At 55.3% G+C, this 25682-nt stretch overlaps 1 protein-coding gene across 4 annotated transcripts in view; it reads left to right on the plus strand.

Annotated features, from left to right (window-relative positions):
* Positions 1-25682, plus strand: part of DNMT3A (DNA methyltransferase 3 alpha) — a 98036-nt gene that overhangs the window by 30919 nt on the left and 41435 nt on the right. For all 4 annotated transcript variants that reach the window (XR_006606516.1, XM_004745939.3, XM_045079301.1 and 1 more), the window contains exons 3-4: positions 8201-8305; positions 22846-23116. Coding sequence is in view for 3 of the 4 variants with exons in the window: in XM_004745939.3 (XP_004745996.1) it covers positions 8201-8305; positions 22846-23116 (376 nt within the window). In the remaining variant the exon portion in view is untranslated. The remainder of the gene's footprint in view (positions 1-8200; positions 8306-22845; positions 23117-25682) is intronic.

Raw genomic sequence — 25682 nt, forward strand, 5'->3', positions numbered from 1 at the left:
CCTAGAGGGTCTAGTAAAGGAGAGGGGGTAGGAAGCTATAGGTCATGCCTATCATTTGGAGCAGGGAGGCCTCTCCTGGATAGCTGGGGAGTAGAAGCGACAGGAGGGGTGCGGATTGATGCAGGGGGAGCACAGCCAGTGTGCTGTGTGCATGCCCAAGTGTGAATGTGTGTGTGGCCAGTGCCGTGGCCGGGCTTCTCCCTCCTCACCCAAGGCCACCCCAGAGGCCTGGCAGGTGCCGACTTCCCTTGGGCACGCACCACTTCCTGCGGGCAGTACACAGGCTTGGGGGCACCCTGGGTGGGCTTCTCCCAGCTCCGCTCTCTGTTGTTCTTGCTGGTCCATAGGTCTGTTGCCTGCTCGGGCACGCTCTGCCTTCATTACACTCAGATGCCCACACACCGTCGCTGAGGGCCGGCTCTTTGCTTTGTAATAGTCACTGTAGGGGTTGTTGAAATAGCAGCCCTCTTAGTACATTCAAGCAGTTACAGAAGAGGCCGCGTTCCCCTTCCCTGTTCAGGAGCCCAGCTAGGAAGAAGGGCGCATCCATTTGTAGCTCAGTGGAGTTGATAAGATGCTTGGGCACGTGCAGCAGGTGTATGAAGCACACGGGGCCCGCCCCTGCACTGACAGGGACCTGTGTGTTCGTGCTGGGATGCTCTAAAGTTCTCTGAGTTAGACAGGACAGGCGTACCTCAGGGAGATTGCCGGCTTGGCTCAGATCACCACTCTAAGGCGAGGATCCCAATGAAGCCAGTCAGATGAATTTTTTTTCGACGTCCCAACGCTGGTACTCTTCTGGAGTCTATCAGGTGTGCAATGACACGTCTAAACAAATTTACACACCTTCATTTAAAAGTAGCGCTAAAACATGCCAACCCTCTGAGCTTCCAGCAAGTTGTAATCGCTAGTCATCGCGACAAATATAATAATAATAATGAGGAAAAATTTGGAATATTGCAAGAATTACCAGAATGTGACACAGAGACTATGACGTGAGCAAAGGGCTGTTGGAAAAGTGGCACCGATAGACCTGCTGGACACGGGGTTGCCGGAGACCTTCAGTTCATCAAACGTGTGCGCTCCGTGCGGTGCGGGGAAAGGAGGTAGCCTGTGCGTGTCCGGCTCAGGTAACCCGCTGTTGATACAGTCGTGAGCGGCATCACTGGGACTCTGGAGACAGGCCTGTGTTTGAATCTGGACTCTGCTGTGTGACTCGCTCATGTGGCCTCTGAGCAGGGAAATGAGAGTTTGACATGGTGTGTGTTTAACACAGGGGCCTGGCATGTATTCTGTTCGTCTTGGGACTCACTTTGGGTAACTAGCTAGCTTGCTACTACCTACCTAGCAATCTCTTTATCTACCACCTGCCTGCACATTCGTGCTGTAGATCCACGGGGCGAGAGTGTGGAAAATACAGGTAGGGTGTGAAAGGTGTGGCCTGAAGGTCCACGGAGAACCTGGCGTGTGGAAGGAAGGTTATTTCTGGGTCCCTGAGAACAGGCAGGCCTGAGGACCCCTCTTCCCTTCACACATTGAATAGATGCAACACTGAAGCCAGAGACAGGGAGCCCTAACTCTTGTTGGGAGAGGCTGTGGCTGCCTTCAGAGGCTCTGGTGTGGGTCCCTCAGGCCTTCAGGGGTCAGGCTGGGGATGGAGCCCCTCCCTGCCAAGAAGCGTGTCCCCCAGGGCCTGGGCGGGAATAGCCGCTCTCAGCTCTACAGAGCAGGAAAGGGCAGGTTGCCGTGGGTATCCCAGATGAGGGGGAAGTGGAGGTGATGCCCTTCCTCTCTGGCACCTCGGCCTGGCCCTGCCCTGCTGCGGAGAGCCACAGGGCAATTAGGGATATTACTTATAATCGTCCCACGCAATGTTTGCACAGTATGGAAGGTCATAGAAAGGAGTTTGCTTGGCTTGGCAATTAACTCACTTAATCCTCACGGCTGCCCTGGAGGCATCTTCTCTCATTATCCCCATTTCAGAGGTGAGGAATTGAGGCACAGGGAGGTTAAGAAAGTTCGCAAAGGTCACGTGGCTATGAACGGTTTTGTCTGGATTCCTTCCCTCTGTAAACCAAGAGAAAAATCATGCCCTATGTAGTGTTGTAGTGCTTCCAGAAAGGGAGTCCCTGGTGGGATGGGTGGGCTGCAGAGGGCTGGGGTAGGCTCAGGTCCACGGAGGGGGACACTCTACTCAAGTACTTCTTTATGTGTTCTCTCTCTCTCTCTCAACTGAGTGTTCTATTTGCTTATCTTTGTATCCAGTACACAGTAGGTGCTGGATAAATGTTTCTGAGCATGCTCATTGGCCTGGCCACAGAGGTTGACGTGGCTGGGCTGGGCTCCTGTGCCTCGGGCCTGTGGCTCATGGAGTCTCCATTCTGGAAGGCCGTGAAGCCCCAGCATGGCACGCAGGTTGTGGGAGAGGCCTGTAGCCCTGGCGCGGGTACCTGGGAAATCCCACAAGCACCACCGTTTTCAGCCATTCGGCACACGTGGAGCACATGCTGTGTGCAGGTACCCGGGAGCTGTGGGGGCGTGGAGAGCCAAACAGGACATGGCCGGGCCCTCCAGGAGCATGGCCTTTTGGGAGGGATGGAGGCTTTCATCCAGATATACAGTGTGAAGCCGACTAAGCGGTCGATGAATATGTGTTGAATATTGTTGAATAATTGAAACAGAGGGCTGATAGCTTTGGGAGGTGACTGAGATCGTTAACACAGGGGGCTTTGGAGGGTATGCGGAAGTATGAGGGTGTGCAGCCATCCCGGGGGCCACCGTGTGGTCACTCTCACCGCAGCCCCATCCCCCCACCCCGCCAGCCCTGGCACGCGGCACTCATGAGCGTGCGTGTGTGTGTGTGTGTGCGCGTGTGTGTGCATGCGTGTGTGCAGTGTGGTGTGTGGTGTCCTGCGGCCGTCACTCTGCAGACCTGGGCCTCAGGCAGCCCAGACTGGGACCAGGCCTGGCGGAGAGGCCAATTGGTTTCACTGAATTCCGCGATCACAGACGGACCCCTGGAGGCCAGCCAGCCAGCTGGCCAAGGCTGTACGTGCTTCTTCTCCCAAAGGGTCTGGGCAAGTGGCTGGCTAGATCCGGCGAGTTCATCCCCTCCACTCAAACACCAACTTGAGACATCTGCTCAGCGGATGCTGGGTCGGTAGCATCCGGTGTGTGTTCTGAAGGGAGCACGTACATCTGGCGGGCTGGCTCCGGGTGGGACATAGATCTCTTCAGGGGAGGGGTCCTGTGTCCGGGCCGGAGCCTCGGAGACAGGATGCAGATGCCAGTGTGTGCCTCTGCCTTGGATTGCCTGTGTGCTCGTGGCTTCCCAGTGACGCACACAGTGACACACGTCGGGAGCACAGAGGGTAGTAGGCTAGAGTGGTGTGTTACAGCAGAAAGACCCTCGAGCTGGGAATCAAAGATTTAAATGTTGGTTCTAAAGCCTTTTCTCCTGGCTCTCTGATCTCTGCAAGTTAGACAACCCCTCTGAGCTTCAGAGTTCCTGCCGGTGTGATGGAAGAAAATAATACGTGCTCCGCTTGCTGTAAAGCAGAAGAATAAAATGAAACAATGTATGTGAAAATGCTTTGTTAATTACCATGTACTGTACAACTGCGAGAGATTATTATCGTCCCAGCCCAGCTCATCAGAATGAGAAGTTGTATGTGGCTTAAAATAATCCATCCAGTGAGCGGTGTTAAAATCTAGGTCAAATCATAGCCTCAGAAGTTTAGAGAGGCTGATGGTAACTACCTAATCTGACAGGCCACCAAATGTGAAGGTGCTTTGAAAGCTGCAAAGAGTTACATAAATGTAAAGCGACATGATTGTGTTTAAGCCTAGAAAGTACATTTTAGTCATCCTGTTTCCTGATTTGAAATCATAAAGATCAGAGCAACCCTGAAACCTCAGGCACAGTTATATTTGTGCTGCTCTGTGGATTTGCATGTGTACCTCTGTGTGTGTGTGTGGACTCCCTTATTGAGTACCTACTATGTGACATTCACTCATGAAGGGATTTTGAGTGCCTGCCTCACGCTAGGTGCCTTGGTCTAGGCACTGGGGATTCTGAGGTTAAGACACACACGGTCCCTCCCCGCAAGGGACTCATGGCCTGTCTAGGATGCTGGCTGGCAGTTACAGTGCTGGGGAGTGGGTGCTGTGGGGGAGAGAGGGTCTGTGGCCTCAGTCAGAGGATCAGAGGAGGGAGCCTGGGGGAAGGAAATCTGGGAAATGAGGTTGGAAGACTAAGGGTTTGCTGGTCAACCTGAGGGGGAGGTAGCTGGGGCAGAAGAAATGGTCTATGCCAAGGTGCCGGGGAGGGAAGCAGCCTGCTCTTCCCCCCTGGTGCAGTCTGTTGGCGATGGGTGGGAGGAAGGCAGGGGGAGAGGAGACTGAGGCCGCCCGCCAGATCCTGGGGGCCTTCCTTCACACGGGCTAAGGAGCTTGGCTTGATCCTGGAGGCCCCTGGAAGCCCCCTCGGCAAGGGCTTAAGCTCTGCAGAGTAACATAATCAGCTTTGCATTTTGGAAAGATCAGAGAGCCCGTGTTCCTGAGTATCTCACTGCAGTCGACCAGCCAGATGCTAGGGTTTGTCTGTAACAGTGAGTGATGGCTGCAAATGCGGGGCCCTGGGATATGCATGGGGATGGGGAGGGCGGGCAGGGGGAAGAGGGAGCGATGCAGTTCTGGGAGCAGTGCCGGTCAGGACGTGTGGCGCAGAAGTTAGTAGTTCTTGACGGACTGTATCATGGGTCAGCCTTGGATATATGACTCCCTCACTGAATTGTCACAGCCTTGCTGTCAAGACGTTACCATCCCTGCTTTGTAGGTGAGGAAAGCAAGGCTCGGGGTGAAGAGCCTGAAGCTACTAGTGAGTCAAGAGCAGGGCAGAATGTCCCCTCACCTCCCCCCCACCCCGCCCTCTCCAAATCCCACCCGACCAGAGATCTCTGCCCCTCTCCTACCACCTGCCACCATAGGGATTGTCTAATTCAGTCCCCTTAGTGGACGGATGAGGAAACCAACCCGGGCTCATGTCTGTTCCGCTCAATTTGTTACTGTTTTCCAGCTGCTCCAGGTCACTGTGGATCGGATTGTTCCCTTTCAGGGTATTAGTGACGCCGCCGCTGAGTTCAGTGCTGCTTGCAGATTTGATAAGCATATTTCACATTCCTTTGCTCAGCCCATCAGCAAAGATATTGAGTGAGCCCGGCCCCATGATAGATGTGAGAATGGACCACTTGATAGGCCTCCTTGAGGGCCATGGCCCTGAGCCATCTGCTCACCCCCCTCTGTGTTGTCTCCCCAACTTGGTGAACTCGGGCAGGCCCGGAGCAGGAGGCCCCACCGCCCTTCTCTGTGCTCTCACGACATCAATACCTCGAGAAAGAGTGTCTGTTGGCCCCAAATAACATGTTTTTCACAGAGCCGTACTTTAGGGCCTGATGGAAGGGACATGGGCCAGGAGTTGCACAGACCTAGGTTCGAGCCCCCACGCAGGCTCTGGGGGGAGATTTCGTTTCTCTGGGCACAAACCAGGGGAGCCTGAGGCCTGAATGCCGGATGGGGCATAGCGCACCTTGCCCTGGGCTCAACACGCGGCGGCCTGCCCTGGTGATGTCCACACTCGCAACACGTCAGGGCCTGGTTCGGGGGCACAGCATGCACGGCATCCGGCATCGGAGCATTCCTTCCTCCTGGGGTGTGTTGAGTGGCGAGCACCTCCTGTGCATGTGCATAGCCCGCGCAGACTCCCCGCTGTCTCGAGGTGGCGCAGGAGCCCCCTGCCAGTACCCCCGGGGGCCCTCCTTCTCCCCGTACTGATGGAAGCCAGGGCTCGGGGGGTCCCACAGTGTCCAGTGTCTTTATTAGGTCGTTGCAGTGGGGTAACCGAGGTTCCTTTGTGCTGAGCAGGGGCTCCGAATGGCCTTTGCATCTCTGGTCCGTTGGGAATCAAACTCAAATGAATCCTTCTGTCAGAAATGCAGTCCTTTAAAGAAATAGTTCATAGCCCAGAATTTCTGGGCAGTAGGAGTCTTTCCATATCCTGTGGCCACCCAGACTGACCCTGATCCACATTGGTGCCCCCCTCTTGCCTGTTGCCTTGTGCATTGCAGTTTGAGGGGCTCCGCCCTGAAGAGTGGCCAGTGGCTTGGCAAGGTCTGGCCTTGTGCTTTCCAGGCAAACACAGGGGCTGAGTGGGCCTCCTGCCACCCCGGAGGATATGGGGGGTCCTGTGGGGGGCATGTGGATTACTCACTACGTGCAGGGCCGGGCGCTGGGCTCTGGGAACTCGCAGTGCACAAAACATACAGGGGGGGGCAGAACGTTTGTTCCTTCCTACTAAAAACTTGAGAAGCCGGCAGAATGGGCACCTTCATGCTCCCCTTTTATGGATGAGGAGAGTGAGGCCCAGAGAAGGGGATAGATTAACTAGCTGATGGACAAGCCGGGCCCCCCCAACCCTTGTTGGTCTTCTCTAAGTCCTGGGCCATTGCGTGACCTCACATGACCTGACATCGACTCCGTTTTGTAAATGCTGAGTGAGCTAGTCAGAATGATCGAGACAGTGCCCACTTAGCTGCGGTGGAGTCAGACCAAAAGCACCATCTCGGCCTGAAATTCACCATCATGGTGTGTAGATCCAGCTGGAAACTGTCACCAGGATTAGGGTGCCTTCTCTCTGCGATCCAGATGATCACCTCTTCTGCAGGGGTGACTGCGGGGATCTCATGGACGGCCCAGAACCAGAGGTCTGGCCTACCGTGGGGTACGTGCCCTGCCCCTCCACAGGCAGTTTGTCCCCACTGTGGCCTTCCTGCTCTCACAGCTTCTCTGCCATGTTTTCCTGAAAAGAGCCTGTCAGGGGTCTCTGGTCCTGGTGCGGACTCTCTCTCCACCCTGGACCCTCCCCTCCCGCCCACAGACAGGCAAACCACAAGCTATTTTGAAATCACAGAAAATGAAAGTTAAGTAGGATGGTGAGGGACATCTTGATTAAATCCACTGGGAACTTGGGCACCCTGCCTTTTTCTCCCGTGGCACCGGTGCTGCTCCGGGGAGGCACCCTTCCCAGGGAGGACTCTGAAGCCATCTTTGGCTCCTGACGTCCTACAGGGGCTTGAAGAGCAGCCCATGGTCCCTCCGCTGGGTCAGGGTCCCTTTCTCCTTCCCCCGCATTGTTTCTGTTTGTGATTAGTCATGCTGGAGCCGGCTGAGTCAGAAGCGACCCGTGGGTGGTTTGTGGCCGGGCCGGTGGAGCGGTGAGGCAGGAGGACTTTCTAGGTTTATGCCTCTGTGCTCCATGAGACAACGCAGCAGGGCCCGGCCCTGCCAGGTGCTGCGTGAGATGGGTCCCCAAACCAGACTTGGGGTCTAGAACTCCATGAACGCAGGGAGGGCGTTCAGACAAACCAAGATGCTGTCCCCGAGATGCTCCTGTGGGGTGACAGGCATACGGGCAAGCACTTTTTTTTTTTTTTAAAGATTTTATTTATTTATTTGACACAGAGAGATCACAAGTAGGCAGAGAGGCAGGCAGAGAGAGAGAGGAGGAAGCAGGCTCCCTGCTGAGCAGAGAGCCTGATGCGGGACTTGATCCCAGGACCCTGAGATCATGACCTGAGCCGAAGGCAGCGGCTTAACCCACCGAGCCACCCAGGCGCCCCAGGCAAGCACTTTTGAGCAGGTGTATTCACAGGGGCCTCGAAAGTTCTCTATCGCTGGCCATGGTCCTCATTCCAAGTGTTGCTCCTATTTCCAATTGCTATATTTAATATTTCTTTTGAGGGGATCTTATTTTCGAGAAAGGCAATCAATTAAATATATGACTCATTTAATTTTTGTACCCATGTAAAATGTGTGTCACGGAAATAAACTCCTATCCAGAAACACACTTTTTTGTCAGAGCACGTGTTGTGATTCTGTGGTTAAGAAAACGTCTCCACCTGGAGGGAGAGCGGCAGAGCGCCGGGGCAGCGGCTTCAACCCCGAAGTCCCCTGAGGTTTTATTTCCGTGGGACCCGAAGGGTTGGCTCCCGCGTTGCCAGGCCAGAGACGGATGAAGGCCAGCCCTGCCAGGGGGAACAGCCTGGAGTGGCCCTGGAAGTGTGGCCATTGTGGGGGTCGGGGGACAGGGGAGGGGGCCTCTTGGGTCCAGCCCCGGCTTCACAGGCTGTGTCTGTACCCACAGGAGGGAGAGGAGCAGGAGGAGGCTCGTGGCAAGGAGGAGCGGCAGGAGCCCAGCACGACCGCACGGAAGGTGGGGCGGCCCGGGCGGAAGCGCAAGCACCCCCCGGTGAGTGTCACGGCATCCCCCAGGCACACACACACGCACGCACACGTGCAAAGGCACGCATGCTCTAAACAGCAGGCAGGTGTGTCCTGCGGGCACCTGGGACCATTGGGGCTGGGCCATGGGGTGCAGTCCTCCAGCTGCCCAGCTCACTGACCTTCCCTGTCCTTGGACCTCTATCACCACCCTCACAACTTTCCTGCTCTCTGCCTTGAACCCGAAGCCTCTAGAGAGCAGAGAACTTGCGCTGTGAGTTGTGGCAGAGCTGGGACTTCCTTCTGGAATGGGCAGTAAGAGAGCCTGCCTGTGAGCCCAGGCCAGCCTGCTCAGGCCCCTTTCTCCCCATCCACACATCCATCCTGGGCCTCAGTCCCACCTGAGAACCTGGAGGAAGGGAGCCCAGGCCTGGGAGTCTGATCAAAGTGAGGAGAGATGCAGGCTGATGGGTCCCTTCAGAATAAAGCAGGAGAACCAGACACTGTTCAAGTGTGGGCTTTGGGGCCAGCTCCAAGCCCAGGCTTCTGGGGGCCAGAACCTTGGAGTCTGGTGGGAGCCCCACGGTTGTCCAAGAGGAACAGTGCTCCGGGGGGGCGGGTATGGGCCGTGGGCTCTAGGTGCCTGCCTGCCGATGCCTCAGCCTCAGAGGCAGAGCCGGAGTCTCTGGCCAGCGCAGAAGACAGCTGGTTCCTTTCTGTCAGCCCCTTCCAGCTGAGAATGGGAAAGTTGAGCAAGTAGGCGAGGGGGAGCTGGGAGCTCAGATTTGTAACTCAGCCCGTCAAGGAAATGTTCTCCTTTGGGGTGGAGAGTCAGGGTGCACAGTGGCCTTAGAGAAAGGGACAGCAGAGGGAGGGAGGGCTGCAGCCCCTGGAGGTGAGAGGCCCCCGGAGCCAGAGGTCAGGCACCTGCACTTACCAAAGTGCACCGCTGCTGATTCTGCTTGAGGACTGGGAGGGGCGGGGAGGGGGGGCAGAAGTTAAGTCATTTAATTGGTAAGTAATTTTAAACATTTTAATATTAAAGCAAACATGGATATTTTATGGCCTGTAATGAAAAATTCACATGAAGTTGAAAGATAAAACGGGGGACTTCAAAGGAATTTCCAGCTTGCAGCAGACTCCAGGCTGTACTCCCCGATTCCCAGGGTGCCCCTCTCCTCTCCTTCTTGTGGGAGAAGGTGGAGGACCCCAGTGTGGGCTGGAGTGGGAGGGGGAGCCAGGCTGAGTCAGAGCCCACTGGTAATTCCCCATCTGCCTGTGTGACCATGATCTCCGGGAGAGAGCTCCACCCCGCCCCCCCGGCCCCTCCCCGGCCCTCCTCCAGGTGCACTGGGGACAAGAGTCACCACCTGTAGCAGATAAAGACCTGGAAACCTTTTGGCTCATCCCTGAGTCCCTAGGACCAGCTGGAGGACCCATCAGTGGGAGGTGGAGTGAGCCCCTGGGGACAGAAAGTGCGAAGAAGTCCCGGGGCAGGTGTGTGGAAATGTCTGGAGAGGGACCAGTGAGAGGGAGGAGAGGCAGGGCAGAGTGGGGGCAAAGGTCAGTGGGGCCTATGCCCTCCCCACCCCTGGCCCCTGGACAGGGGCTTAGTGTAGAAGGAAAAGCACTGTCTTCAAGACTTAACAGACCTATGTTTAAATCTTAGCTCCACCACTCCCCAGCTTGTGATCTTGAAGAAGTCACTGTCTGAACCTTGGCTCTCCCCGCCCCCCCTGAAAAACAGAGATGATAAGGACACATTCCTCCTAGATGCCTGGGGGAATTAACTGTGTGCAAGCCCCAGAGAAAGCCAGTGCTTAGCAAAGGCCGGTCCTGCCCTTGCCCGGCGAAACCTTTCCTCTCTAGGAGGCCGCAGCAACCTCAGTCTGATAGAAGACACAGCACAGGATTTACCGCTTCCCAACTGTGTGGCCCTGAGCAAGTTACTGAGCTTCTCTGAACTTTGGCTTCTTCACTGGGAAAATTCGGCTACCAGTAATACCCGTCCTGTCCACCTGCAGGCGTGCTTTGCAAACAGCCAAGTAGGTCCAACTGTGTAGAGCAGACAGTGTAATAAACCTGTTCCCCTGCAGGGGGGCCTAGGAGCCTGCAGGGGGCCAGGGTCTATCAGACTTTTCAGGTGGGAGCCCAGCCTGAGCCTGGCAGCAGCCCTGGTGGGAGGCACTGTATATCTTGTTTGGGTTAGAGACTGGGTGCGGTCCGGCCCATGCCCCTGCTGCCTCCTGGACTCTCAAGAGAGGCCCCCGGATGGGGGAGAGAGCATGGGGAAGGCAGCTGTTGTGAAAGGGACCCCTTGTACCCTGGGGGAACAGACAAAGACTGACCCCAGAGAAAAGAGTTTGCAGGCCTTCCCAGGCAGCACACCCCCAGGTCCCCAACGTTGGTGCTGCTGCTGCAGCTTGGCTCCTGGTCCCCTGGCTTCTAGGCCGTCTGGCTTGCTTGTGGAGCAGGTGCTCGTCCTGGCCTCCTCCCCTCCCCAGCAGAGGAGCAGAGCCGGAGGGCTTCTTGGGGACCTGGTGCAGCTGTGGCCCTGGGAACAGATTGACCAGGGAGCTTTAAAGCAGCTGAGTGTGTGTCATCCAGCTAAGCCTGGCGCAGATCCCGGCAGGTGGCACGGAGAGGGAAATGCTGGGAAGCCGGCTGAGAGCTGGCTGCGGGCTGGGGTCGTGGTCTGTGCGTGTTCTGTGCTGGGCAGGGAGGAAGGAGGCACAGCCACTGGTGTCCTCACCATCCCCTGGCCCCCAGGCTAAGGAAGCATTGCCCCTCTCCTTGTTTTGTCCCCAGGGGCCATCTGCCCCTGGGTATGTCCCACTCATTCCTGCTCTGGCCTCAGCCTCCTGGCTGCACCCCCGCCCGGACCAGACCCCCGCTGCCCCCCAACTCCACTTTATAACCTCTCAGTGCCAGGCACATGACACCCAGTGAGCACCCACCAGGCTGAGAAGGCCACAATGATAAATAAGACTGACTTTTCACCCTGGTGTGCTAGAGAGAAGAGGGTCACGTTCACTTACGCTAAATAGTGCTCACGGTACATTTCTGTTCAAGAATCCCTAGGGAGGGACCCCATTTCTTTCTTTCTTTTCTTTTTCTTTTTCTTTTTCTTTTTTTTTTTTTAAGATTTTACTTATTGGGGCACCTGGGTGCCTCAGTTGGTTAAGGGACTGCCTTCGGCTCAGGTCATGATCCTGGAGTCCCAGGACTGAGTCCCGCATCGGGCTCCCAGCTCAGCAGGGAGTCGTCTTCTTCCTCTGACTCTCCCCACTTTCTTGTACTCTCTCTCATTCTCTCTCTCAAATAAATAAATAAAATCTTTAAAAAAAAAGATTTTACTTATTTATTTGAGAGAGAGCATGAGCGGGAAGAGGGAGGGGTAGAGGGAGAAGGAGAAGTAGAGTCCCTGCCAAGCAGGGAGCCCAACATGGGGGCTCAGTCCCAGGACCCCGAGATCATGACCTGAGCTGAAGGCAGATGCCTAACTGACCAAGCCACCCAGGTGCCTCCAGGGACCCCATTTCTTATGAGACAAGGTCTGGAATATTCCAAATGACCCCTTCCCACATGATCTCTCCTGCCCCTGCTCCGGGTCTCAGTATCCACAGCTTTTATCATAGAAACCCTCACTTCTCGCTGCCCCCGGAACACACCAGGCACGTTTCTTCCGCTACCTCGCGTACTGGTCCAGCCTGCCCTTCTCTCTCCCTGCCCCACCGTCCCAGACCATCCGAGCCCGTCTCACAAGCCCACCTCAGCCACTGGGACCCTCTCTCCTGAGCTGCTTATAAAATTAATCAAAACGAACACTAAGGAATAAAAGAGGAGATACTAAGCCCACTGATCATGTGCTTGGACAGCTCTGGTCTTTGACCTGCTACAGGTCTTGATACAATGGGAGAATAAGTCATTTGAAACTTTTACGTCAGTTTGATACTGTCACCACATCCATGTGCGTGATTTTGTATTTTACCAAAGGATCCTTTCTTGAGGGAGTGAGAACTAAGAAAACTACAGCTGAAACCTGGCCTTTCACACCAGATAGTTAGGAAGCACACGGAGAGAGCTTGTCCCTTCCACTAGATTTGAGGCTGACTGCCACCCCACCCTGCACTGTCGGCCCACTCACTGAGGCCAGAGACCACAAATAAAGCCTCAGAATCTGGTAGCACTTTATGGCCTACAGAGCCGGCTTTCAGCAAGAATAACCTCCCTGTGGGGAAGTAGGCGGGGCCTCTCATCACCACGCCCACATTCAGATGAAGAGACAGAGGTTCAGGGAGGCCAACTGGGATTTGGACTCCACACGTTCCACCCTGCAGAGCCCGCAGGGCTCGTTCCTCCTCACCACTCCAGTCACGTGCTCTGGAAGCCTGAGTGTCCAGAATCCCCTTTAAGTTATCATGCGAATGCAGGGCTGTTGGAAAGAAGTGTAGACCCAGTCCAAAGAGCATACAGGGGAAACAGAACTCCTATATATAATAGGATTATAGGTGATTGACCTAAGTACCAGAGAGCCTATGGGCCAGCGGGGAAGGCTGAGGTGGGCTGAGGAGTGAGAGTTGGGCCCGTTCAAAGCAGGCAGCAGTCCGCGGCGGTGGCCTCCGAGCCAGGATGCTTGAGCGGAGCCAGCGACAGGAAACAGGAAGCCGGTGCAGGGCTGGGCGGGGCTTAGGAAGGGAGCCGGCACCTGGGCTCAGGGCCTGTGGGCTGGCCGGTGCCCTTGATGGGGAGATGGGACAGCAGTGTGCTCGGCTGGTTTCTGATGGCCGGAGAGTGTGAGCCTGTGTGTGGGTGTGAGCCTCAGGGTGAGAGGAAGAGGCATCTTCCTGTTCACCAGCTCCCGAGGACGTAACAAGTGAGGGCGGCGGAAGCTGGGTCCTGCCTGGTCACAAGCCCAGGCAGCCCTGCCACCACCTTTGTCTTTCATGCCGGTTCCAACGGGGGCGTCAGGAGGGACAGTCTCTGCCCTTGGCCACCAGACCCTGGCTGGGTGACCAGCCCTTTGGGGTGCTGTACCCTGTTTGCTAGCTATATGTATTTATTCATTGAAGATTTATACTCACCAACTTCCTCCAGCGTTATTTTTGCTCAGTGGGAGCATTCTGAGGTCACCTCTTGCTAAGAATAACCCGGAGGGGGAGGGGGAGGGGGGTGCTGGGAGCAGGGGCTGAGCTCAGACAGGCCAGCCCAAAGCCAGCATTACTCACTCCACGTTGGAGGCTAAGTCTCTGTCACAATGCCCAAATGAGTTCAAGAGGGCAAAGCTGCCCCTCTTCGGAGCAGAAGACTTGGGGTATAAACCGGGAAGTTAGGGAGCCATTCAGCTGCAGCTTAAGCCAGCTGGGGACAGTTTAACTCAGCTGTGGGGAGTTGACTCTATGGGTTCATTGGCCAGCCTAATAGGAACTTTCAGTTTGTCTCCCAAGTTAAGACAGAGCCCAGATCCCATCTCCGTGTCCAGGTCAGAATGATTCCTTCAACAATCCCTGGAACCTCAATTCATGGACTTGGTGCCCCCCGGTTTTTAAGCACAAAATTTCCAGAAAGAGTTATCTCCCAACCCTAGCCGCCAGCCCCTCCGAGGGCCCCCCTCACCTGTGAGCCCGTGTGGACACTGCTGGCGCCCCTCTGCTCACGTGTTTCGAAGGTGTGAGGAAAGCAGGTCTGTCACTTGTCTTACGAGGTTCCCGACCTCTCTTGTAACTGAGCCCTGCAGACTGATCTGCCCATTCCTGCACCTGATCGGTCAAAGCAGCACTCACCCGTGGCATCCAGTACCGAGAGGCTGGCCGCTGGGCTGGTCTTCAAGTGCCAAAGACATGTTGCGGGGTGTGGGGTGAGGGGGTCATGTTTCGAAGTCCAGGGCAAAGTGGGAGACTTTCCCACCTGGGACCTTCCTGAACGAAGGTGTGGAGGGACAGATGTGCACGGGGGGGTGGGGGGGACTGCGTGCTGACAGGTGTGGCTGAGCGCCTGAGGGTTTCACGTATGAACACATTAGACCTTGGATGGAGAGGTCTCGGCGGGCGGCCTGAGCGGTTTACACTTTATCGTCTCTGAAATGTGTTTATCTGGAAGGTTTCTGAGGGGGTGGGAGCATGAAGTGAAGGGAGTCATGTTTAGGGAAGCTGGGCCTGGCATCTGTGAGTGCGGTGGGTCGAGCACGAGAGGATGCAGGGAGATAGGAGAGTGGAATGGTGCCAGAAATCACCCCCAGAGCCTGCTGGGGGGGAGGCGGTGGGGGACAGAATTGGCAGGGCCCGGGCTGCTGGCGGCCATAGAGTGGGGAGAGCAAGGGGAGGAAGGAGATGTTTCAGGCCCCAGGGATGGCGTCAGTGTTACTGTCAGAGACAGACTTCTGGAAGAGAGCAGATTTGGCAGCAGCCCTTTTGGGAGGCCCCTCTAGCTGGTCTTAGTAGGGGAGCAGCTCCCAGCATCTCCATTTTGTTTTTCCAGAAACCCTGTTGCTTTTCATCCCTCCCTGGCCCCTTCCTTGGAGTCATATTATAGGGCCACCTCCAGGGAAAGTCACGCACTTCCCCGGGTCTGGCCTCCCTGGGCTTCCTAGTTGCCCGTGGCCTTCTCTAGAGCCCGAGCCGCACCTGCACCATTCCCATGCGGCGGGGACTCGCCGGCAGGTGCATCTGGACAGAGCTGTTGACGCTGCTTTTCTTTCATCATCCTCGCCTGGAGAATTGGGTGCCTTTCGGTCCTGCCACCTTGAGAAAGATATAATCGAACTGGAAAAGCTCCAGAGCCCAGCAGCTAGCTTGATCAAGGAAGGTGGTGCTGCCAAGTGAGGACAGACGAAAGAGATTATGGCTCTCTGGTCCGGAGAGACGGAGGCTGGAGGGGATAGGATTAAAGCTCTGAAATCACATTGTGGGGTGGGGCAGAGGGAGTGTGCCCCAGTGGGGTGCTGCAGGGTGGGGAGATACCCATTTGAAGCTTCAGAGAGGTACGTGAAGCATAGAAAAGAAAGCCCTATTTCCCATGGTGGGTTTCCTTCTTACCAAACCCCAGGCATGGATGGTAGAGGTTGAAAATAGGAATCATTTCAAAAGGGATTTACTTAAATGTATGCATCTCCTATACAGAATGGCTTTTCAGAGAGAGCCTCCAGCTCCTCCTGAAAGCCTTTGAGGCTGACTTCAAAGAGCACAGCCAGGCCCTCTTCCAGGTGGACAGGTGTCTCAGCTGGAGGCGGAACCCGGAGTGGCTCGGCCACCAGCAGGCATGTTGGTTCTTGTGTCCACCTGCCATGGCCAGCAGGGGCATGGACTGCCTGACCTCTGAGGCTCTCCTGGGCCCCGAAGTTCTCTCCTGGAATCAGTGTCTGTCTGTCTGTCTCTGGCACATGCTTACATGGTAGAGAGATCTCTAGGAGGAGGGAGGGAAGAGAGCTCCCCGCCCTGGTGGCAAGGAAAATGGTGAGAGCCCTAGGGCAGGCCCAAGCTCTCCAGAGTTGGCCCTCGTTGGCTTCTGCTTGGACAGCTTCTGCTGTCCCTTCCTCCCCCTGGGGGCCCTTTTAGCTGCTCCACCAGGGAAAAGGAAATCGGAGGTCCTAGTTCCAAAGTCTGGGAGCCTGACTCCATTCACCCCGGGCAGGCTGAGCAGCAACGCTTTGAGGACCTCTCTTGGGAGCTGGCACAGGGTGGCCCTCTCCAGTTCTGTCTGCCTCAAGGCCACTTCCGGCCAATCAGATGCCGGGCTGCCGGCAGAAGGGGCTGCAGGAAGGCCTGGAGCAGAGGGGAGGGGGGGAGCGTGGGCCTGGCACCAGCGCCTGTGGGACAGGCTGCCCTGCTGTTTCCTGAAGCTAGAGTCAACCTGGGAAAACCCATTGCTTGGTCGGGGGCTGGTGAGCCTGCAGTCGTGAGGAAAGGGGGGCCGTCAGTGTGTTTTGGCGGGCACGTCTCTGCCACATCCCTGCACATCTGCTGGGCTGTGTCTCCGGGAGGTGGCGCACCCCTGTGTGTCTGTGTGTGTGACTGTGTGTCTTTAACCAAGAGGCCAAGGCTGGCCGGATGCCAGGGTTCCCGGCTGGCACGGAGCTAGTGCTGCCAAGGGCCTTAAAGGCACAATGGCGGTAACATGGGGTGGGAGGGGCTGCCCCACATCTGCCGGCCTCTGGGCCTCCCTCCCCAGCACTGAGCTGCAATGCGGCGGAAAAGGCCCCTTCCAGCCACAGCCCCTGGCCTCCCACACCGCGGGGGGAGAGCGAGGCAGGTGCCCAAGCCAGCCCGGGGCCCTGGCTCAGACCTCCAGGGGCTTCCAGTAGGAGAGGCCGGGCCCTGGGCCTGCCCCCTCCACCCCTGGGCCCAGGTGTGCCTGCACACAGCTGGTCCCTGTGCCCGGGCTGCCACCAGCACATGGGCTCCTTTCACCACAGATGTCTGGGCCTTGTCTCCTTTGTATTATTTCCCTCATCTCTTATTTGCCAGGTTTTAATTTTTTATGTGTAAATATTATTATTATAATAAAGGGCCTCTGAGAAATCACTTCCTCATTTGGAGCTTCAGCACTCTGCCCCACTTGGGGAGCCCAGGCCTCACCTGGAGAGGGAGCGGTGGGAGTTCTGGGGTCTGAGCCTGATTTCCAGCAAAGGGCGAGGAGGGTAGGGGCTGGGGTCTGGACAGGTTCAGCCCCGAGGATTGCTTCTCGCTTTGCCTCCGGCTTGTCCCTGCAATGGCTGCTGTCAGGGAAGCAGCCGGCGGCCTTTCCCTGGCCCTGCTCAGGCACATCAAAGCCTCGTGTTCCTCCTTGGAACCCTTGGGATTTGAGGTTGGGTTTTTCCAGAGACTCAACCCAAAGGAGGAGCCAGCTTTCAAATGCCTCTCTTGTACCTGGGTCATTCTGGAAGCTTTACCACTTAGAGGGCATGGCACTTGAGGCAAGCCTTGGAGCCTTTTCCCTCTGAAAAGTGCGGGTAACACTACGAATCCGGACAGTCGTGATAATTACACTGATTAATGTATACGCGAATTTATGTGGGTGCTGTGCTGGGGGTGGAGTGGTTGGAAGGGAGACAAACAGAAACCCAAGTCAGCAAAAGCTCGCAAGTCCAGGAGGGAGACTGGCGGGGAGTAAGGGGGCTCAGTGGAGGAGCGCTGTAGTGAGACAGGGTGTGAACAGCTCTGTAAGCAAACGTCACCCGCAGTGGGCTGGGGGTTGGGGGTTTCGTGACCACTGGAGTGGACTTTACCCCCACTTCTTCTGTGCCAGACTGGGGGCGGGGCCTAGCACAAATGCCTCCCTCCCCAGGGGTGTGAGCCTGTGTGTGTGTGTGTGTGTGTGTGTGTGAGAGAGAGAGAGAGAGAGAGAGCGAGCGCGAGAGCGAGCACGCACGTGTGTGGAGACAGGCAGACTTTCAGACATCCTGAGAAGACAGAAAGCAGAAGGGTGGTGACCAGGGGCTGGGGGCCAGAGGAATGGGGAGTTAATATGAAGAGGGGACAGAGTTTCAGTCTGACGTGACAAGAAAGTTCTGAAGGTGGATGGTGGGGACAGTTGTACGATAGGGATACTTAATGCCACTCAATTGTACACTTGGAAATGATTAAAATGGCAAATAACATGTATATTTTACTGCAATATTTCTTTTTAAGTTGTTTTTTTTTTTTTTTTAAAGGTTCTTAGAGGGGCGCCTGGGTGGCTCAGTGGGTTAAAGCCTCTGCCTTCGGCTCAGGTCGTGATCCCAGGGTCCTGGGATCGAGCCCCGCATCGGGCTCTCTGCTCAGCGGAGAGCCTGCTTCCTCCTCTCTCTCTCTGCCTGCCTCTCTGCCTACTTGTGATCTCTCTCTGTCAAATAGATAAATAAATAAAATCTTTTTTTTTTTTAAAGATTTTATTTATTTATTTATTTGACAGAGAGAGAACACAAGTAGGCAGAGAGGCAGGCAGAGAGAGAGAGGAGGAAGCAGGCTCTCCGCTGAGCAGAGAGCCCGATGCGGGGCTCGATCCCAGGACCCTGGGATCACGACCTGAGCCGAAGGCAGAGGCTTTAACCCACTGAGCCACCCAGGCGCCCAATAAATAAAATCTTTAAAAAAAAAAAAGGTTCTTAGAGAAAGGCAGCCTCTGATCAGTGCGCCGACCTTCAGCCCCAGGTTTTTCCATAACAGCACAATTGACATCTTGGGCTGAATCATTCTCGGTTGTGGTCACAGCCCTGTTCTAGGGCGGAGTTCAGCAGCCCCGAGCCCTGTCCCCTGGAAGCCAGCAGTGTCCCCACCCCCCAGGGGATGACTGCTGCCTTCACCAGCTTGGAAGGAGCCACTCACTCAGGAGCCAAGGTGGGGGGTGGCAGGCAACAGAGAAGCAAGAGGTGGTCCTCCCAGGATGGAGGGGTCTTGTCTGGACAGAAGGTAAAGGCCAGCGAATCCTGAGGGACCCAGGAGGTGGTGGGCATGGTCTGAAGATCCAGAATGGGGCAAACCAGCCATGGGTAGGCGCACAGAGGGCAATAGGATCAGGCTTTACCCAAATCTGTTGCTCCCCTCCAGCTCCACTCCCAGGGGAGAGAGGAGCGCTCACGGCCGCCATTCCTGTTCGGCCACCTCCAGCCTCACAGGTGAGAAGCAGAGAAGGTTGAAACTGTCACCTTCAGCTGCTGCTGGTGGCTTCTAGAAGGACCAGGGACTTCTGCGGCTTCCCCTACTCCCATGAGGGAAAAATGAATATTTCAGGGTATGCGCCGTCTCCTTTCAAGGCAACTGAGAAATAAAAGCTAACAAAAACAGTTGCTTCTGACATACAACTAAGTTAAAGCTCCCTCTGCGTCCATGAGCAAGGTGTTGCGGGTCTTAAGCGAGGCTTGGCACTCAGGACTCAGCAGTGGATGCTGGGTGCCTCCCGGGCACCCTCTTCCTGCTGAGGACAGGCCAAGGATGACCGGGGCCAGGAGGGGGCTGGGAGGAAGGCGTGGAGGTAGGGGCAGACGGGTGCAGACCAGCTCTCCTCGTGGCTTCCTTGCATGGATTAGGCTGTTCTCATCAAGGATGCCCCTTTCAGGGTGCACCCAGACCCCCCTGAGAGATGTGGACAGTCGCTTCAGTCCGTTTGCCTGTGGACCTCCTTCCTTCATCTCGATGGTTTTCTTATAGGTAGATTCAACCTGCTCAGTTGCCTGGGCCCCAGAGAGGGAACCCGGGAGGGTCCGGGCCTGGCTGCGGCAGGGTGGACGGGGTGTGTGTGTCTTCTTTTCTTCTTTCCTTCCTTTTTTTTTTTTTTTTTTTTAAGACTTCATTTGTAAGTAGTCTCTATACCCACTGTGGGGCTCAAACTTACAACCCAGAGATCAAGAGTCACATGTTCCACCGAGACGAGCCAGCCAGCCACCCCAGGGTGGGAAGGTTCTTGAGGGATAAGTTGGATCAAGGGCTGGCCTGGGCGGGACTCAGCAGCTTCCCCAATCCCAGAACTTTGGCTAACACAAGGTCATCTGCTCAGTTGGGAGGAAAGGAAGGGTGGGCAGGAGGGGAGGGGGCAGGAGCTGTGCAGAGCGCTTCCCTTGTCCCTCTGGAAGGGGGAGTGGGCTCGGGCTACTGCAGACCGGGGTCCTACAGGGCGGGCCTGGGAGGGATGCTTGATCAGAGCAGGTGAAGGGCAGAGCAGGCCCTCCTGGCTCTCTCTGCTATGGAGCTGGCAATCAACAGGAAGTGAGTCCCAGGGTGAGAAGAGGCCATGTGGTCCCCAGGCAGGAAGTTAGTGACAGCAGAGTTGTCTCAAGCAGCTTGGTGGGGCTGGGAGCCTGCCCCCGTTGGAGGTGTCTGTGGGGCAGCAAGTGGCCAGAAGGAAAAAGGACACAGCCATGGTCAGAGCTTGACTCTGACCTGAATTGCCCAGCCCACATTGGCCCAGCAGACCCCCAGCCCACGTCCCTGGTAGAGGCATGTTCAGAACTCTGTGGTGCCCAGCACCCAGCACGGCTGGACACTGCGGGGGTGGGAGGGGGGCTGTGGAGGCCTGGGCATCCCCCACACTGCTTGAGCTGTCTCAGGGTGAGAGGATTTCTACCAGGGAGGGTTTTTCTAGGTCAGGGAACGCTGTTGGTTTGAGCTGGGAGGTGGGAAAGGCCCTCTCAGTCCTGGACAGAGTGTGTCCAAACACTCAGGGATGGAAGCTAAGGAGAAAGACAGGGCCTACTGCTCCCTTGCATTCCTGCTTCTGACCTTCTGGCTCTGCTGGCTTCAGCCCTCTGTGCCCAAGGCTAGGCTGGCAGAGGACTTCTGGCTGAGGACTGCATACCTTTGCAGATTTCCCTGGGAGCTTCCCCTGGGAGAAGCAGGCCTGCTCTAAGCTACCCCACCTAGCCAGGAAAACAGCTTGGCTGGTCCCTCTGCTCGCCCACAGGCTGCTCTGTGTGCCTGGAGCCTTGTCCAGGGAGGACTCGGGTTTTTATTAATTTATTTTGTCCCTATTGGCCACACTGGGGGTTCCTCAATGGGCAGCTCAGGGGCACCTCAGCAGGGCTCAGAGTTGACGAAGCCTTCGAGATTGACGGCCGCGAGGGGAGGGAGCCCAGTGCTCTCTCAGGCTGTCAGGGTGCGCTTTGAGGGGTACAGCTCTTTGGAGGGAATTTGACAGGCCCTCCAGCAGCTAACCCACCTCTGGGACCCCAATCTATTGACATACGCAGGCGCACGGAACTGTAAGTGCACGGGGCTCATTGCTGTGAAAAGCAAATGGCCCAGAGGCCCACTATTAGGGAACCGTCTGCATAAATTCTGGGGCATCCATTCACTAGAATGTGGAGCAGCTGTGAAGTAGGAGAGACAGATCCATATGCACGAGTATGGAGAGATGCCCACTGTGCTTGTTAAGTGGAAAAGCAAGTTATAGAACACGGAGTAGTAAGACACCCTATTAGGAAAAAAAAATCCTGGATCTGGCTGTGCGTGTGAATCCATGTGTGTAAACATGTAACTCACAAACGATTGTAGACACGTAGAAACAAAGTCTGCAAAGGATCCTCACCAAACTGTTAACAAGGGTTTACCTGTGGTTTTGGAGGTGGGGGATTGAAAAAGGAGCTTTAACCTTTCACCACGACTCATTTTTGTATCATTTGAGTTTTCATATATATCTTTTATAAACAAGGAAAGAAAAAAAGACTTTGATGGAAAAAACCTCAGGGGTCGAGCCTAGGCATCTCCCCTTATAGGTGGGGCAGCCAAGGGGCCCTCCTGGGTAGCGCCCTGGTGAGGTGGTAGGCTAGGCTCGTATTTGCCCTTCCCATAGGTGTTCGTGAATGGAGCCAGACGAGGTTGCTCAGGGCTGGCCTGTACCTATGGACGAGAGCTCAGGGGACACTTGCCTCTTTCACACCATGAGGGCACTTCCATTCCTTCTGAGATGCCCTAGCCTACTTCCCCCAAGGACAGAGTGCCCACCAGCCTCTCCTGCTCCCCAGGCCATCCTTACAAAGTGTGTGACCTTGAGCAAGTCACGGAATTCTCCGAGAGCCTCCTAAGGAAGGTTGAGTGGCTCAAAAAGGGTCATGGTGAGAAGGAGCCTTGCCCACCACGCAGGGGCATTTACAAAGGACAGTTAGATGATTACTCTTGATGTGATTCTTATTACCTGGAACTGTAGCAGTTTCCATTCTTAGACTCTTGGGGATGAAAGGATACATTTCCTATTAGAAGGGGAGCATGAGACACATGCCGGGGTGGGGGGCTTACTGTGGACGCTGCAAACTGCTTGTGGAGGCTGTAGGCTCTCCAGGGTTCGGGGTGCCAGAGAGCACATGGGGTCCAGAGCTGAAGGGAAGAACTGTGCTGGGCTTTGGGGCCCAACAGAATGCTTGTTTGGGAGGCCTCCTTTGACCCTTCCGCTCCAAGATGCAGCTAGTCCCTGTTTGGGTCTGGGCCTTGACAGGCCAAAAGGAAAGCTGGGGGGAATCTGACAAAAGTCACATCAGCCCAAGGTGACCAGAATTGATTGGTGGCACTAGACTCTTCTGAAGAGGGGTCGTGATTGGAAGTAGGGAGAGTGTGAGGAATGTTTGTTTTTTTAAAAAAAAAAAAAATCCTTGATTGATTTATTTTTTGTGAGGCTTGAACTCCTAACCCCGAGATCAAGAGTTGCATGCTCTACCCACTGAACCAGGCAGGCCCTCCAGAATGTTTGTTTTCACTTACACATAGATGTATTTTTTTTCACTTATGTATAGAGGGACGTTTGTTTTTAATAGGGGCCTCAGAGTTGGCTTGGAGGCCCTCTGTCACCTCAGGGAGTGGTGTGGGGGGGCGCGGTGGTGTGGGTCACAGTGTGGGCAGTGAAACCAGGCTGGCGAACCTGCCTGCGTTCTTCTTCTGCTTCTTCTGCTCGAGTCCACAAATCCATTGACCTCAGCGAGTCGGGCCCAGGGATCCCTTGAAACTGAGAGCAGAATTGTGTGTGTATTTGCTTGTGTGGATGCTTAGGTGGACAAGGTTTTCTGGACAATGGGTGGCATAACCTTCACCAGAATTTCAGGGGGGCTAGTGATCCAAAAGAGGAAGACCAGTGATCTAATCTTCCCCTCCTGTTTCTTCATCTTTCCAGGTGGAAAGCAGTGACACACCAAAGGACCCCGCAGTGACCTCCAAGTCCCCGTCCATGGCCCAGGACTCAGGCCCCTCAGAGCTGTTACCCAACGGGGACTTGGAGAAGCGGAGTGAGCCCCAGCCAGAGGAGGGGAGCCCTGCTGGAGGGCAGAAGGGCGGGGCCCCAGCAGAAGGAGAGGGTGCGGCTGAGACCCCGCCTGAAGCCTCCAGAGCCGTGGAGAATGGCTGCTGCACCCCCAAGGATGGCCGAGGAGCCCCTGCAGAAGAGAGTGAGTCCTGGGGACAAGGGGCCACCTCTTCTGGGATCCCCAGGATTCCCCCAAGGGTTAGAGACTGGGGCCAGTAGGCCCCAGCAGGCCTGGGAGCTGGAGGTCTACTTGCCAAGGCTGTACCCCGGGGGCTGCTGGCTGGATGCAGCCTGCACACATGTTTTATTTGGCCCATGTAGTGTTTTAAACATTTTCAAAAATTAGTTGCCAGTATTTAAAAATCAAGAAATTTCACATAAAAATCTGGAGTTTTGGCTTCTCATGGAAAAAAAAAAAAAAAGCTAGATCTGGCAACAGTGGGTTTGTAGAATGCCAACAGTTGCAGGACTGGGGTGATGGCTGTCCCCTACACCCCTTCGTAGGCTGGTTGTGAGCCTCAGTTTCCCTCAGCCCTTACCTGGCCTGCTGCTTCTTCTACAAGACCTGCAGCTCTCGGGGACTACGTGCCAAGCCCCTGGCCTGGGTGCTCCAGGCAGTGGATGCCCTCTGCCAGGAAGAGCCCACTTAGCCTGCCCCAGCACAGAGGTCTCGAACCTGCCACAGTTCAGCTGACTCAGCTTAAGTGTGGTTGTGACTGAGTGGGATGGGGGCAGCGCAGAGGGGGGCGACCGGTGCGCCAGGCCCCTTCCTCCCCAGACTTTTTGGCCTTGCCCTGGAGTCCTGGAAAATTGCCTGCTTTTCTCTTTCAGGTTAAGCCAGTGATTTCAGGGCCAACCGAGCTGTAAACATGTTAGTAATGAGGACAACTAGCATTTGTACCGGGCTTCACAGTTTACAGAGTGTTTCCTCATATATTACCACATTTGATCCTCCCGGGGCCCTGCCAGGTTGTTTTGCATATGTGCATTTTAATTCAAAAAGTCTTCCTTCCAAGTGCAGTTGATGGAATGAGTAAATCGATTAATTGGCATAACTTACTTTGCATGGATCCAAACCCAATATTCATGCGGGATTGAAAGCATTTCCAGAAAAGAGATTTCCAAATTAAAAAAAAATATATATATATATATACCTATATTTCATTCATTTATTATTCAACTAATATTTAATGATGTTCTTGTTATGTGCAAAGCACTTCCTGAGGTACTCTGTATTCGTTCTTTTGGTCCTCCAAACAATCTTCTTCAAGAGGTATTATTATTCCCATTTTAAGGCAGAAAAAAACCTGCCACTTAGCAGATGAAGTGACTCGCTCAGGGCAACCCCCGGAGCCTGTAAGTGGTAGATCCAGGATGCATTCGGTCTTGGCTCTGAAGGTGGTGTGCTCTTCTGCTGTCCCCTTTTATCCTGCAGGGGGGCTCAGGGCTGGCTGGCCGGTAACTGCCCAGCGCTCCTGGCCTCACCTGAGTGCCTTGTGGGTGTGGGTCCTGACACTGGGTGAGAGTGTTCAAGGGGCTGGAGTGGAGGGAAACCCAGGAGAAAAGGGAAAAGAGACCCTCTTCCTCCCGCTAAGAATACCAGGTATTCCAGTGTGGAAACTGGGAGCCCATCAATAAACCCAGCCCCCCGCACCCCCCTCCAACACACAGTGTGCTGATTCCTGGGACCCCACCACGACTGGCTGGGGTAAGCTGCAGGCCTTCTGGCCTGGTGGGATGGAGCTAGAGTTCTCAGGCCACTCTTTTTTTTTTTTTTTTTTTTTATTTGACAGAGAGAGATTACAAGTAGGCAGAGAGGCAGGCAGAGAGAGAGAGGAGGAAGCAGGCTCCCTGCTGAGCAGAGAGCCCAATGCAGGACTCGATCCCAGGACCCTGAGATCATGACCTGAGCCGAAGGCAGCGGCTTAACCCACTGAGCCACCCAGGCGCCCCCTCAGGCCACTCTTAACCCTTGAGTGTTTGCTTTCACTTTGGGGTCTTTCTGTCTTCGGTTCTGTTTGTTCTCCAGAGTTCCTTCTTTAGTCAGTCAATAGGTGTTTGTGAAACCTCCAATTGGTGTGCATGTCAGGATCTGGGCCAGGAGCTGGGGAAACCATCAGGAACAAAAACCTGGTTCTTGCCTTCAAGGACCTCACAGTCCGCTAGAGAGACAGACGTTAATGAGAAATTCGCGCTGAGAGGCATGTGATTCTACAGGGAGATAGGTTCTCTAAGAGAAAATAAACACAGTTCTATGAGGAACTGTGACCAGGGAAACCCCAGCCAGCCCAGCCTGTTCCACGGAAGCGGAAGGATGACTGGGGGTTCACCAGGTGAGGGGTGGTGTAGGAGGGAGTGAAAACAGGTACAGAGGCTCCTGGGGCATGGTGGGGTGTGTGCGTGCACACGTGTGTGTGTGTGTGTGTGTGTGTGTGTGCGCACGCAACATGATCTGCTTTATGTTTTGAAAAAAAAAATCACTTTGCACCCTGGTTCCCAGAGTGAAACAAAGAGGCTGGGAAGGGGGTCAGGGGGCTGCTGCAGGTGTGGAGGGGAGGAGGGCGGCTGTAATGAGGTGGCAGCAGAGGTGGAGAAAAGAGGGCAAGCACCAGGAACCCAAGGGGAAAGGGGGAGAGGTGGTGTCGAGGTGAACTCCTGGGTTTGGGATTTTCGTACATTAAGGGGGACCTTCCTCAGAATGCTCCAAG

The sequence above is a fragment of the Mustela putorius genome, unplaced genomic scaffold, assembly GCF_011764305.1.
Source record: "Mustela putorius furo isolate JIRA1106 unplaced genomic scaffold, ASM1176430v1.1 tig00000281_pilon_pilon_pilon, whole genome shotgun sequence".
In the NCBI taxonomy this organism is placed as follows: domain Eukaryota; kingdom Metazoa; phylum Chordata; class Mammalia; order Carnivora; family Mustelidae; genus Mustela; species Mustela putorius.